At 37.5% G+C, this 12,648-nt stretch overlaps 2 protein-coding genes across 4 annotated transcripts; one reads left to right on the top strand and one right to left on the bottom strand.

Annotated features, from left to right (window-relative positions):
- The first annotated feature begins 2,735 nt into the window (after positions 1-2,735).
- Positions 2,736-8,784, top strand: LOC143218213 (charged multivesicular body protein 7). Of its 3 annotated transcripts, none has more exons than XM_076443291.1 (5): positions 2,736-2,872; positions 4,680-4,976; positions 5,080-5,851; positions 6,027-6,222; positions 6,297-8,784. In XM_076443291.1, exons 2-5 carry the CDS (start codon positions 4,687-4,689, stop codon positions 6,389-6,391), a joined length of 1,353 nt encoding a protein of 450 aa, XP_076299406.1. In that variant the 5' UTR covers positions 2,736-2,872; positions 4,680-4,686; the 3' UTR covers positions 6,392-8,784. The 3 variants fall into 3 exon arrangements, with proteins under 3 accessions (XP_076299406.1, XP_076299396.1, XP_076299414.1); XM_076443281.1 differs by lacking the exon at positions 2,736-2,872 and adding an exon at positions 4,158-4,454; XM_076443299.1 differs by lacking the exon at positions 2,736-2,872 and having other exon boundaries at positions 4,795-4,981.
- Positions 6,731-11,442, bottom strand: LOC143218202 (clotting factor C). The gene is made up of 8 exons (XM_076443256.1): positions 11,191-11,442; positions 10,373-10,412; positions 9,915-10,295; positions 9,406-9,809; positions 9,108-9,323; positions 8,205-8,503; positions 7,798-8,125; positions 6,731-7,188 (listed from the first exon to the last, which is right to left on the bottom strand). Exons 1-8 carry the CDS (start codon positions 11,228-11,230, stop codon positions 6,959-6,961), a joined length of 1,938 nt encoding a protein of 645 aa, XP_076299371.1. The 5' UTR covers positions 11,231-11,442; the 3' UTR covers positions 6,731-6,958.
- Positions 11,443-12,648: the final 1,206 nt, after the last annotated feature.

The raw sequence follows: 12,648 nt of genomic DNA, 5'->3' as shown, positions 1-12,648 counted from the left end.
CACAGCACAACTCACGATGGTAAATATAACAGCTGAATTCTCGTTCCGTGCGCAATCCATTTTGTGTCCAATTCTACATGTGCGCAATTCGTATTCTGTGGTGTGCAATCACGCTGTGCGCCAAAGAGCCGTGTGCGCAAAAGAGCTGTGACCAGTTTAGCCGTTTAGCGTGCTCCATCGTATTGTGCGCCATAGAGCCACCCCCAAATGAAACGGAACGGTTCTCTATGCAGTCTATGCGCATTATGCGTTATGCGTGAAACGGAACGCACCCTGTAATACCTGGTAATACTGGTAATACCAAATCATTCCCTGAACTGAAATGAACTGAAATGTGTAGGTTTTTGTAGGTGGCGGTGGCGCCAAGGGCATGCTCGCTCTTGCTCGCTCTCGTGTCCCCACTTGGCTCAAGTGCTCAAGTCTGCTGTTCAACTTGAAACCACGTATTTGTCACTTGTCAGCCACCCCTTATATTTTGAAAGCGGTTTCAGTTTCGTGTTTCGTTAGTTTCGTATCGAAATTTTCAGTGCGCTGTGGCTGGGCTGTGCGCTCGCGACTGCTCGCAACTGCTCGCGACCGTCGAAGCCGCTGCGTCGCGTTTCTAGCTCAAATGACATCGGTAATATCGGTACACGTCGATTCGATTCTAATTGTAAGATTAATACGTGTTAATCAAATAACACGATTGATAGATTTCGGCATGAAAAACGAAAGTTGATTATGGGTGGTAAACAGGAGCTACTGATGGAACACACCGAGAATGTGAATATTCAAGAGAAGATCGACAATGGACAGTACATGCTCGTGTGGAACACGAAAGGGAAAAGTGCGGTTTGGGAAAAGTTCTTGATGATAAAGAACAGCGAGACAAATAGAAACAGTGGTTACGTTCAGTGCAAGCTGTGTAAAAAAATATTACAGTACAAAGGTAAAAGCGGTACATCTCATTTAATCAGGCACACGTGTAGGACTATTATGAACGATATATCGACCAACGACAGGAGGAAAATCTTGGAGAAATGCACCGAGTATTGTTTACGGGACGTGCAGCCTGTTAGTAATTTAGGCGGCGAAGGGTTCAAGAAATTAGTGCAGACAATAATAAATATCGGATGCAGGTACGGCAGCGTGTCGGTGAAAAACATTCTACCGAGTCCAACGACGTTGGTTAGATACCTTTTACGATTAACCGATAAAACGAGAAATCATATTTTGCCGGAGGTGTTGAACGCGGTGCAAAGCGGCACTTGCGCAGCTGCTATAGACGTTTGGAGCGATAGTTGCATCGAAATATCCTATTACACCGTCACGTTGTACTACATCGACGAGTCGTGGAACTTGAAGAGGAGAGTTCTGTTTACAACAGACTTACCGGACGACGGTAAAACCACGGAAAATATCCGATTCGAGCTGCATCGGAAGTTCGAGGAATTCGGAATACCGAGCGACATGTTGCAGTACATTACATTCGTGACGGACCAGGACAATAACATTATCAAAGCGTTGAAAGGATTCGACAGGTTGGATTGTACGATTTACGGTATTACCTCGTGTTTGTGCAGCGTGTTCAACGAACAATTCCTTTCCGAGCACGCGCCGATGTTATGGCAAACGCTCGAACAGACGAAAAGCATAGTCGCGTATTTGAAACTGAAACAGTCAGAGCCCGGCTACGAGTCGCGGCTTCCTAACCACTTGCAAGAGGAAATAGAAAACAGATGGTGCTCGAAGGTGGCCATGCTGCGCTCCGTTGCGAAACAGTATACGCAGATTGTTGATATTTTCGCGGACGCGAACGAGAGTTCGAAACTCGACGGTTACGATTTGAAGAAAGTCCAAGATTTGATAGAGTTTTTGGAGCCGTTTGAGAACGCAATTGCGATCTTGGAAGTGAACACGTCGCCGACGTTGTATCTGGTTTTGTTATGGCTGAAGAAATTGATAAAACAATGCTCGGACAACGACAATGACAGTCCCGAGATGGAGAGCATCAAACGCGCTACGAAAGATTCTATACAGGAGAAATTGATCGTTCACAAGTATTGCAAAATGGCTACGTATTTGGTACCTGCGTTCAAGAAATTGCGAATGCTTACGGAGGGAGAGAGAGCGGAGGTTGTGCAGCACGTCAGGGATTTGATCGTCGACAGGTTAATAGACATCAAGACGGAGGAACCTGTTGCCTCGACCAGTCACGAAGGACCAGAGTTGAAGAGACTGAGAAGTATATTCGAAGAATGGGTTGACTCGGATAAGGTGTCCGTAGACTGTTCGGACGAGATCACCGCTTATATGAACTTTGAATCTAGAAGAAACGACGACTTATTACAATGGTGGAAAGAAAAGACGTCGCTTTTGCCACAGTTGAGCAGTATCGCCAGAAAACTATTTGCAATCCCAGCGAGCAGTACTCCCAACGAGGAATCCGTCAAGAGAGCAGAATATATACTTGTTGAGCGAATATCTTGCACAAAACCGGAAATAATGAATGCAATTTTATTCCTACACAATAATCCGTAAGTCATTTTCCGAGATTCTTTTTTTTTCTTTTCTTTTCTTATTTCTCATATTTTATCTACTTGGCTAAACTTCCAAAAACCCCCATACTTTTCTAAAGTAACAAACATTTAAGAAATTCTTTTATTTTGTTTTTCAGACCAGAGGAAGAAGGCATAGATTAGTCAGTAAACTCATGCTTTGGTCATCTTTTTCAATTTACTTTAATTCCGATGCTCTCGGCAATCTTGTCCGAATCGATGCATTCCAGGCAAAAGATTCTAAATGCTTTTGTCGAGGTTCTACGTCGGAGCTTGTCGATGCTGTACGCTCTTGCGTCTGGATTTCTACCGAAAGCTCTTGCGGTACTGTGAGGGTACAACAATATTGCTATTTTGTGATACTTAGTAGATGAATAAGTGCCATTGTAGTTAATCTTTTAGAATGTTTGTATCGTTTGAACAATGTTGTATACGTTTCTTCAGTTGTATGAAAAGACTAGAGAGTATTTTGCTTTCGAACGTGCAACAGCTTTTTCGGAAAGCTCTCTATTACTTAATCTTTTGCTTCTCTTAATCTTACTTTAAATTTTATTCGTGCATAGATCCAAACGATTACTCCAAATGCATCTATTATTTAACATAATTATTTTCGAATACGATCTGTTTTTGATTTTGATACATTTGTATTTTTTGACTGATACAGTGTTCTCTAATAGCATTTTGCGCATGCTTTTAGAAAAATTGTTGGAAGCTACCGACGTGTTAACAATTTAACTTCTGCAACATGATACAATTGTAATACGCTGTACAACATCATAATTAATTTTGAATTTATAGTAGATTAATGTTTATTATACTTTCTCTAAATTTATGTTTATCCAAGAAGACTGTTTTAAATAAATTTTCTTAACTTTGATAATTTTATATATTAGATATGACAAAAATAATATCATATTATTTTAGTACACTTATCGGTCTGTGATAAATCTGTGATAGTAATACAATTACCTCGCTAGTTGTAATATAATGTGGTAAAATATATTTGCTACATTTTTTTTGTACATTTCAACCATTTTGGATTATATTTATTATTATATGAATCACAAGTTACATGTATTGTATTATAGCTTACATTACTATTCGTTTTACGTAATGTTATATTATAATAAGATGAACTATGTATATTTTATATAAAGTGATTTATAATATGCGAACCAGTACAATAAGAATAAAATTCTTTTTATTGTTTATTTTATCTAATTTCGTTTATTTCATTTAACCACGTTACTAACAATGTCAATTGGTCATTATTCAGATTTAATCTACATTTTGTTGAATTTCGAATCTGTTCGAAAAACACCAAACAGTTAATATAATTTGTCATTGAAATATACATGTTACAGTACACAGCATGATTCTAAAAGAAACGGTGCATAATTATTTAAAAATTGATTTTCTTTCTTAATATGTTCAATGTCCGAAAATAATATAACAGCATTTTTAAATTCTTCTAATATTATTACGGTTTTAAATTACACCCAAATAAATACTCATTGTCAGTACTTATTTTGATTAATAATGTTTAGTTTCCCGCCGTTTTGGTTTAGCCAACTGGTGGCGCACTCTACAGGTGAAGTTTATTATTAGCATTAGAAATGGAAATGACAAACAGCTGATGCTCTTTATGCATATTTACTGATATTTACACTTTACACACGCAAAAAGCATCGTTTGCACGATGTGACCTGAATTGTCGTGTAGAAATATTACTCGTTTAAGTTGATTGTGCATACATATCAAGCAGAGCTCTTTGTGACAGATACAAACGACATTTTAATGAGATGCGCTCGAAATCTCCCGTTTTCTCACTGAAAATGAAATTGCATCGATATTCAGTAAATTAAGTAAACGTTCTTGTTAGACACAATAGAGGTTTTCTATTAGTTGCTGTAAAACGTAAGTAAATACTATTGTTAAACGTTTATCTTACAGTGTTGTACAAAAGATGAATTTATTTCTTTGGCCTTTGGGTATACATATAAATACAATATACAATATTATATTAAAAAATGGCTATAGATTTGGATAGACATATTCTCATTATTTTTATAAAGTTATGTAAAATAGTTGCTTTTAGTGCTCCGTCGATCTAGCATTAAAGGATAAAATAAATTCTTCCAGGATCAGAATGTCCAGGGAAACAAAAGAAACGGACAAAAATTTACCACTGCCTCCCAACAAAATGCCGAAATGTTGGAACGAAGATGAGAGAATGAACGCTTTATTTTCCCCTTTCCGAAGTAAATTGGCCAATCCCTTGGATTGGTCGTCTAAATATAAGTTTTGGCAGAGTTTGATACACGAATGGTTGAACAGCACGATGCAATGCAGTTTCTCTATCGCAGATTTACATGTAGCTTTTAAAAGGAAAGGATGTACACCAGTTTGTTTAGTAACTGTTGTCGAAGAACTTCTTCGGTAATGTTAGTTTCGTTTTTGAACGCGTGCACGATCGATCGATAGATATTGTCTTTAAGATATACACTCTCTTACGGTTATTAATCTATCGAATGTTTTCTAGGAATAACGAGATAACTCCAGAAGCTGATTTTTTGAAAGCACCTTGCGAATCGTGGACAGCATGGTCAATCGATATTTTTGTAAAACGGCCACTCGTGTGGTCATTTTCCAAGGTCAAAAGTTATGTTACGAGCAATGAAATCAATAAGGAAACCGTATACATACATCGGCAAGTTCTTAAAAATTTCGGTGAAATAGTACTCTCTGTTTTAGAAAATAAAAAGGAAAATGTGCTCGTATCATTTTCCGAAATCGTGAAAGATTGTAAATCCGAAATAAATGAGAATATATCGGACAACACTATAATGCTAGTTTTAATTTGGCTGAGACACGAGAAAAAAGTCAGTTTTACAAATAATACAGATAAACATGAATTACTGGTGAAAATTTCCGTTCATTCGTCCGACAATGTAACAGAAGTTGAACAAGGATTATACAAACTGTTACAACAAGAGAACGAGCTTCTGAAAGAAATACTTCAATTGGAGGAAGCGAAGCTCGACGTTATCAACGAAGCCAAGTCCTACTTGGCTAGAGGTTTACGCCAAGTGGCGAAAACGCGTTTAAGAAAAAAATTGGAATTAGAAAAGACTATTCAAAAACGAGCACAAACACTCGAGAATATTCGAACTCTTATATCTACCATCGAAGAGACTCATACGAACACAGCTGTTCTATCAGCCTATAAAACAGGATCCGATGTGTTGAAGAAATTGAATGAAAGCGGTTTATCCGAAAGTAAGGCTAGAGATATTATGGATGACTTGGCAGAGGTAAAAGCAAATAATTTATTACAAAAAAATGTTCTATGTTGATTGTATGAAACACACAGTGCATTTCTTCTTTTCGTCTTTGTCATAAATGCATAAAATCCGCAGTCTATCGATTACCATTCGTTTTTGCTTTGTGTCGAGAAATTGAACCGATAATATTAATATTGAATTTCAGGCCTTGGAAGAACAGAACGAAGTACAATGTATATTATCAGACACCTTCAAGGATAACGAATCAAATGCTGATCTGGAACAAGAACTGGAAGAATTAATGAAACTCAAGGATCCTATTCTCCCGTCGGTTCCGAATTCTCCATTGAATACCAGCGTCGAGGAACTCGAAGATAGCTTTAAAAAGTTGCACTTTGAAAGTAAGATATTTATAATAGGATAAATATAACGCACGATTTCTATCGCAATGCTTACAATAATTTTGTTTTTACAGGTCCTGCGGTATCGAAAAAGTCTTGGTTAGAATCAAAATCCGAATCCGAATCTATTAAAAAAAAGCAGGTATTAGCCGAACCCGAATACGCGTAAAACATTTGCTATTAAATTGGGAACAGTATCCATTTTCATCAAGTTTGCCTTGACGAATGCAAATATTGGTTTCTGTGATACTTGAAAAACTCGATCACAATGTGTACATACAATACATATATATATTTTTTTATTTCTGTGTATACGCGACTTGTAATAAAACATCATCGACAACTTACCATGTAAATGCAATATTCATGATTTTTTGCAAGTACGTAACTATATAGTTACGAAATTCGTAAGTTTCCAAGGTGTGCCAGTTTGTTTTCGTTTTATAATTTCGACAATTATTCCTGCATTTGTGTTGGATTTTTATCTTATTTTTTTATAATTTCTTAATCATGAATATAGCTTCTTTATTGTTTAGGATTGTTACTTTTAGTATTACAGAACTTATACCACTCTAAATAATGTCGATGCGTGATCATGTTTAAGATGATTGTAACGAAGTTACAAGTAGTATAAGTATGGCGTATGGTGTGTGCAGTGTATTTATTTCGTGTAGAGTCTTTATCACATTAAACGTTCGAACATTATAAATAGAATGTTCGAAATTAATTCCTGCGCCTAACACATAGGCGGTTGTTTGTTTATCTCTAGTTGAAGGATAAAGTTCTCTATCCATGTCATATGGCGAGAAACCTCGGTGTACAGAGAATACGTGGAACTGTCGCATTGTCTAGCTCCTCCTACCACCTTTGTCCCAAGACTGACGCTAACAATGCCCTTCAAATACCATAAAGAGCCCCATCTGAAAATTAGTCCACCGCCGCTGTCACCGTCGCAAACCGCTGAACCTACAATTTTCACGTTTTATAATAAACTTCCGAACAGTCCGAAAGAAATACGTATACAGGGTGTTCATTTGAAAACTTTCCTGTACAATTCTGCGACGCATATCTCGTTGACGCTTTTTGGTTGTGTTTTATAAACAACAGACTTTATATAAGTGTCCCCACAAAAAGAAGTCGACTGGAGTTGGATCTGGTGATCTTGGTGGCCACTCGATAACACCTCTTCTATACCTATCCATCTTACTTAATGAGAATCGATTGTTTAACCACCGGCGAACTGGTAACGTGTAATGCGGGGGAGCACCATCACCATCATGTTGGAAGTTGGAAGTACAAAAACTCTCGCAGTGTAAGTATGACTCGGGATCTATTTCTCTTTACATTTCTCCGAGACTAGTGCGCGGATAAAAAAAAGTATCCTACGAAAATTGCTGGTATTTTTACCAAATAAGAAACTGATACTACCCCCCTCTTTCCCCCTCGAAATCCTTGGACACGTGTTTTACACTTTTTTAATATCTTTCTCATACTTTTCGAGATATTCGGCTGGAAAGTTTTCAAATGAACTCCTTGTATATTGCATATAATAGGCGAATGTACTTATGTACTTACCATTCGTGTAACCTGCACAGAACTTATCGTACGTGATATAAATTTCAGTCTCGTAGGTGTTGCTAGCTTCTTTGCATTTGCTGTTGTGGATATACGGTACTGTAATTGTTTGCAAGAGGTAGCTAGACCCACCTAAAGCAGTTCTGCCGAACCCTGCTACTCTTCCAAACATATCGGATTCTAATAAAATGTGGTTTGAATAGTCCATGCATATCGGTTGCAACAATGCTGAAAACACAAAGGGTACAGTGACCTCTAGTATAGCTATATCTGCATTGTACAATCCGTGTATTCCGTTGTAGCCGCAAGAAACATAGATATTTTTTACCTAAAATCAAACATACGGTAAAGCGGGTAAAGGAAGTATCGAACGGTAATTTTGAAAAAATCATTTAAAATATATGCACCGCAGTTTTCACCACCATAGTTGGATGATGAAGAGAGGAGTCATAATCCCTGTAAATGTTGCCCGCTACTACGAAATATTTCGAGGGGTCGTCTATATGTCTGGCATTGTCATCGTAAACGCAATGCGCCGCAGTAATTAATAATCGCTCCTGAATAATGGATCCACCGCAAAGAAACTCTTTTTTTGCATTCGGTTTTACCGCTTTATAAAGTGTAGCATGCCAAGGAAATTCGGTAATGTTAGCGGGAACTCCATTCCAGACAAGCGGAGTGGTTGGTGTAGGGACGATACCGCAAACTAAAACATGGATTCAATTATTGCATATAAAAAACATGCAACTCACACAAGTCTATATACTATATACTATATACACTATACAATAATAATTAAGTAACGTAGAAGTAAAACAGTAACTCAACAGAGACGATTCACGTTTATTTCGATACATACTTCGATAACAACACTTTGCTGGAACATATAGTGTCAGATTAAAGATTAAAGATAAATAAATGCATCGCATATTCATTGTATTGTACAAGTATAATATCCTACTGGCAATAAATAAAACTTTTTTTACCGTATGTGATTTACCTGAATGTATAAACAATAGTAAAAATAGTAAACTTCGTTATTTGGAAATGATTTGGATAATTTCAAATCACACATACGAGAGTATCCTTTATATTAATTTTGGTTTCACAAATTTCAATATTCTACTATAATAATTCTACGGGTATTTATTTCGAACTTCTAATATCGATGTCTGGTCTAAATAATTCATCTTTGGTTTTGTATATAATGATTTTGTCATCTAGAGTCTCTATCGCAAAGAAGTTGCTCTGTTCTATGTTGAATTGCAGCGAATGCGTAGCCCAATTAATATAAATGTTTATTGGCGGACCTGGAACGCATCTCAGCGGTTCTGGAAACCATTGTCCGGTGTCGGTACACTCAACGCTTGTCGGCGACGGCAGTGTTCTGTCCACGCGATAACTATCACGACACGTTAGAGTTGCTACCGTACGAGGCCTAGGCGACTCGCATGTCACGTAATGTGATCCAGGGTAATCACAACTGGCAGCTATCGAAGCTGAGTTTAGATCTTTACAGCGTACCTCTGAAGTACAAAAAATTAAAGAATGTGTTTGCGCGATCTGACAATCGCGCGTGCTAACAATAAGTTTAAACATTTTTCTTACCTTCGCATACAGGGATATCTTTCCACCATTGACCACCCATATTGCAGAACACATCGGGAGAGCCTTTAACCTTGAAACCGCTATTGCAACTATAAACCAAATGTGCTCCCGGTCGAAACGGAAACTCTTGTCCGTCGTGACAGTGCTCTCCAGAGGGGCAATCCAATTTCCAGACACCGTTTTGCGGTTGCGGCGGTGCGCTACAAGTTGGTCCGTACGCTGCAGTGGTAGAGCTTGTCGTCAAAGGTGGACGATACGTAGAAGTAGAAGTCGTTGAAGTAGTAATTTTCAGACATATCGTTGGATTTTCATCCGAGCCATCCGCGCAATTTACTACTCCGTTGCACTTTAAATCACCGTCGATGCAGGCGCCGTACCGACATTGAAAGAATAATTGTTCGCAACTAGAAAGATTATAAGAGAAAAGTATTATTAGAGCTGTGCGAGAACTCGAACATGCCGGGTACCCGATGGTTGGGACAAACAAGGTCCAAAAAATTGCAACTTACGAAATTCCACCGCACTGAATAAACGTTTCATCCGAGCCATCAGGGCAGTCTGCAACACCGTCGCATATATTACTCGCAGAGATGCATTGCCCACTGGTGCATTTAAATTCATTTCTTCTACATTCTGTGATCGTATTTGAATTATTGCACTTTGACAATGTTTCGTCGCTGTTGTCGATGCAATCTTTTACTCCGTTACAAGTTGTATCCCCATCTACGCAAGCACCGTATGCACAGCGAAACGCAGTATGTGGGCAAAGGATATTTGGTTTAGTGCACTCTGTGGTCGTTTCGTCGGATTTATCCCTACAATCTGCTCGCCCGTCACATAAAAGTATGCTTTGTATACATTCTCCGTTTTTGCATTGGAATTTTTCCACTCTATCAAAAAAGTTATTCGAATTTTTTTATCAACAATCAAATAAAATAAATAAAATGCGTCGACGAGTTTGACTCACCCACACTGACTTCTTTGTCCATGTACAGTCTTTAATACAGCTGCAAATCAGATAAAAATTGATTTATTATTTTTAAAATCTTTCTTTTATTTTTTATATACATTTTCTGTGTTTTATCATAAGAAGATAAGAAAAATACCTCTTACGAATGCCTGTTATACTTCATTATCGTTATAAATTAACATTTTGATGATAACTTCAATTTCTATGGATCAATTTACCAAAATTCGAGTGAAATGAAAATTCTAAAGCTCCAATTATATATTTTATGCATTTTGTTGACGTTTACTAGTTAAACGAGACTGCTTATGACAGAATGTAATTTCATTATACTTGCGATTCCGATAACAGACTCTCTAGATAAATATAAGCGAATGGTATGCGATTCGTGTTTGATTAAGATAAACTATAAATGTCCGTTTTCCCCAGAGTTCAAGGTCACCGGTAATCTAAATAGTTTTTCAACATCACTGTACATTTGTTTTCATTGACTTAGAGTATTGCAACAGTGAGACATAATATTCATTTTTTCGGTAGAAGTAGCAAAGATGAATCAGAGAGCAATCAGAGAGGAAAAAATTTCTCTAATATGCTAAAAAAAAATGTTTAGACTACGCAATACGCAATACAATAAAACTATGTATTAAAAATTTAAACAGTATTTTCCTTATTCATTTATTCAAAGTAAATCAAATTTAGTCATTCTAAACTGAAATAATGTATTGTTAAAGCATACAATCTTAAGATTATTTAAAATTGGTCACTGTTAGTAAATATGAATGATTTTTCAAAGATATAATAAAAACTTTTATACTTACTAATAATTATCAAAAACAGTGCGATCACAGTATTTCTCATAATAACGGAAAAAACTTTTTCAAAGTCACGATTCAGCTCTTCGGATGGTACTGGATGGTACTCGCCGATCGTATACTGATCTTGAATCAATCCGGAGAATCCGGAATTACCGGACTCGAGCCACTCGAGCTAAAACGTGATTTCCATGTAGCAATCATAGCCAGAGCCAGCCGCAAGCTGCCAGGCCAGAGCCACACTCAGGGGCAGTGATGCCAGAATCATGGGTCGTGGGTTTTTTCCCCTCCGCTCGTTCAGCCGACTCGACCCCCCACTCTGACGCACTGTCGTCGCCACGTTGCTTCTACTGCGCACGCGCTACACACGAACGTATCTCTATCAGAGTATCTCGGCAGAGTGGCGACGACGGTGCGTCAGAGTGGGGGGTCGAGTCGGCTGAGCGAGCGGAGGGGAAAAAACCCACGACGCGTGATTCTGGCATCACTGCTCAGGGGGGATAAGCCACTGTACAGTGTACAGCACAGCAGCAGCGAGAATGTGGTTGTGAGCAGTTGTGTGTGTGAGTGTGAGTGTGAGGGGAAACACAGCACTGCACAGCACACACACACGCACGCACGCACACGTAGAACATATTCTTCTCTGTTCTTCTCTAAAGATTATGCGTGGAAAAGAGTATGTAGCAAATAGCATATAGCGGATACATATTTTACACTTTACACAATCCAACAGAAAAAGAAGAAGAAAAATAGGAATTCTTATCTTTTTTATGTCTATGATGATAATCCTGATGATCTTTAATTCGGTGATCGTTTCAGATATAAATAAAATGACATTGATTTTATAATTTTTGACATAGCAAAACCAACCTTTTCTAAATATTTAGGATACTTTCTTCAGCCGCTTTTCTTTCTTACAACTATTATGCTTATTCTCGGTACTTCGCTCATTAATTTTCTTAATATTTTCAACTGCATATGTTTCTATTTAGCTATCCTATAGCGGTCATCATGCTTTAGGCTATCAGAGATTTGTTTCATATTTTACATTCTAAATAATTTGTCCCATGATAACCTAATAGGTCTAGCGTTTGTGTCGACTCTGTCGTTTTCAACAGATACTTTCCTCTACTTCCTTCATTACATAAATAGTTACTGCATAACATTAATGTGTACTTTTCCATAATCTTCCATGACCGATCTTCCTCAATTCCTTGTTTACTTTACTATCAATTTTTACAGGATCTTAAAATTCATTAAAATGAAAACGTTCTGAAATTATTTACTCTATTCTTTGACTTTATTTTAAGCTCTCGCGATAACAATTTGCGGCAGCCTAGTGCAGCGTGTTATTATTAAATAAAAATTGTAAAAGAATCTCTTTCTGTTAATTCATGTATATCGAAATCAACCGCCGAATTAAGATATATGTAAGCGAGAAATTAAATTTTGACTGCTGCCCAG

The sequence above is a fragment of the Lasioglossum baleicum genome, chromosome 2 (genome assembly GCF_051020765.1).
Source record: "Lasioglossum baleicum chromosome 2, iyLasBale1, whole genome shotgun sequence".
Classification (NCBI taxonomy): Eukaryota; Metazoa; Arthropoda; class Insecta; order Hymenoptera; family Halictidae; genus Lasioglossum; species Lasioglossum baleicum.
The sequence above is the reverse complement of the archived record's forward strand: the minus strand, read 5'-3'. Positions and strand labels throughout refer to the sequence as shown.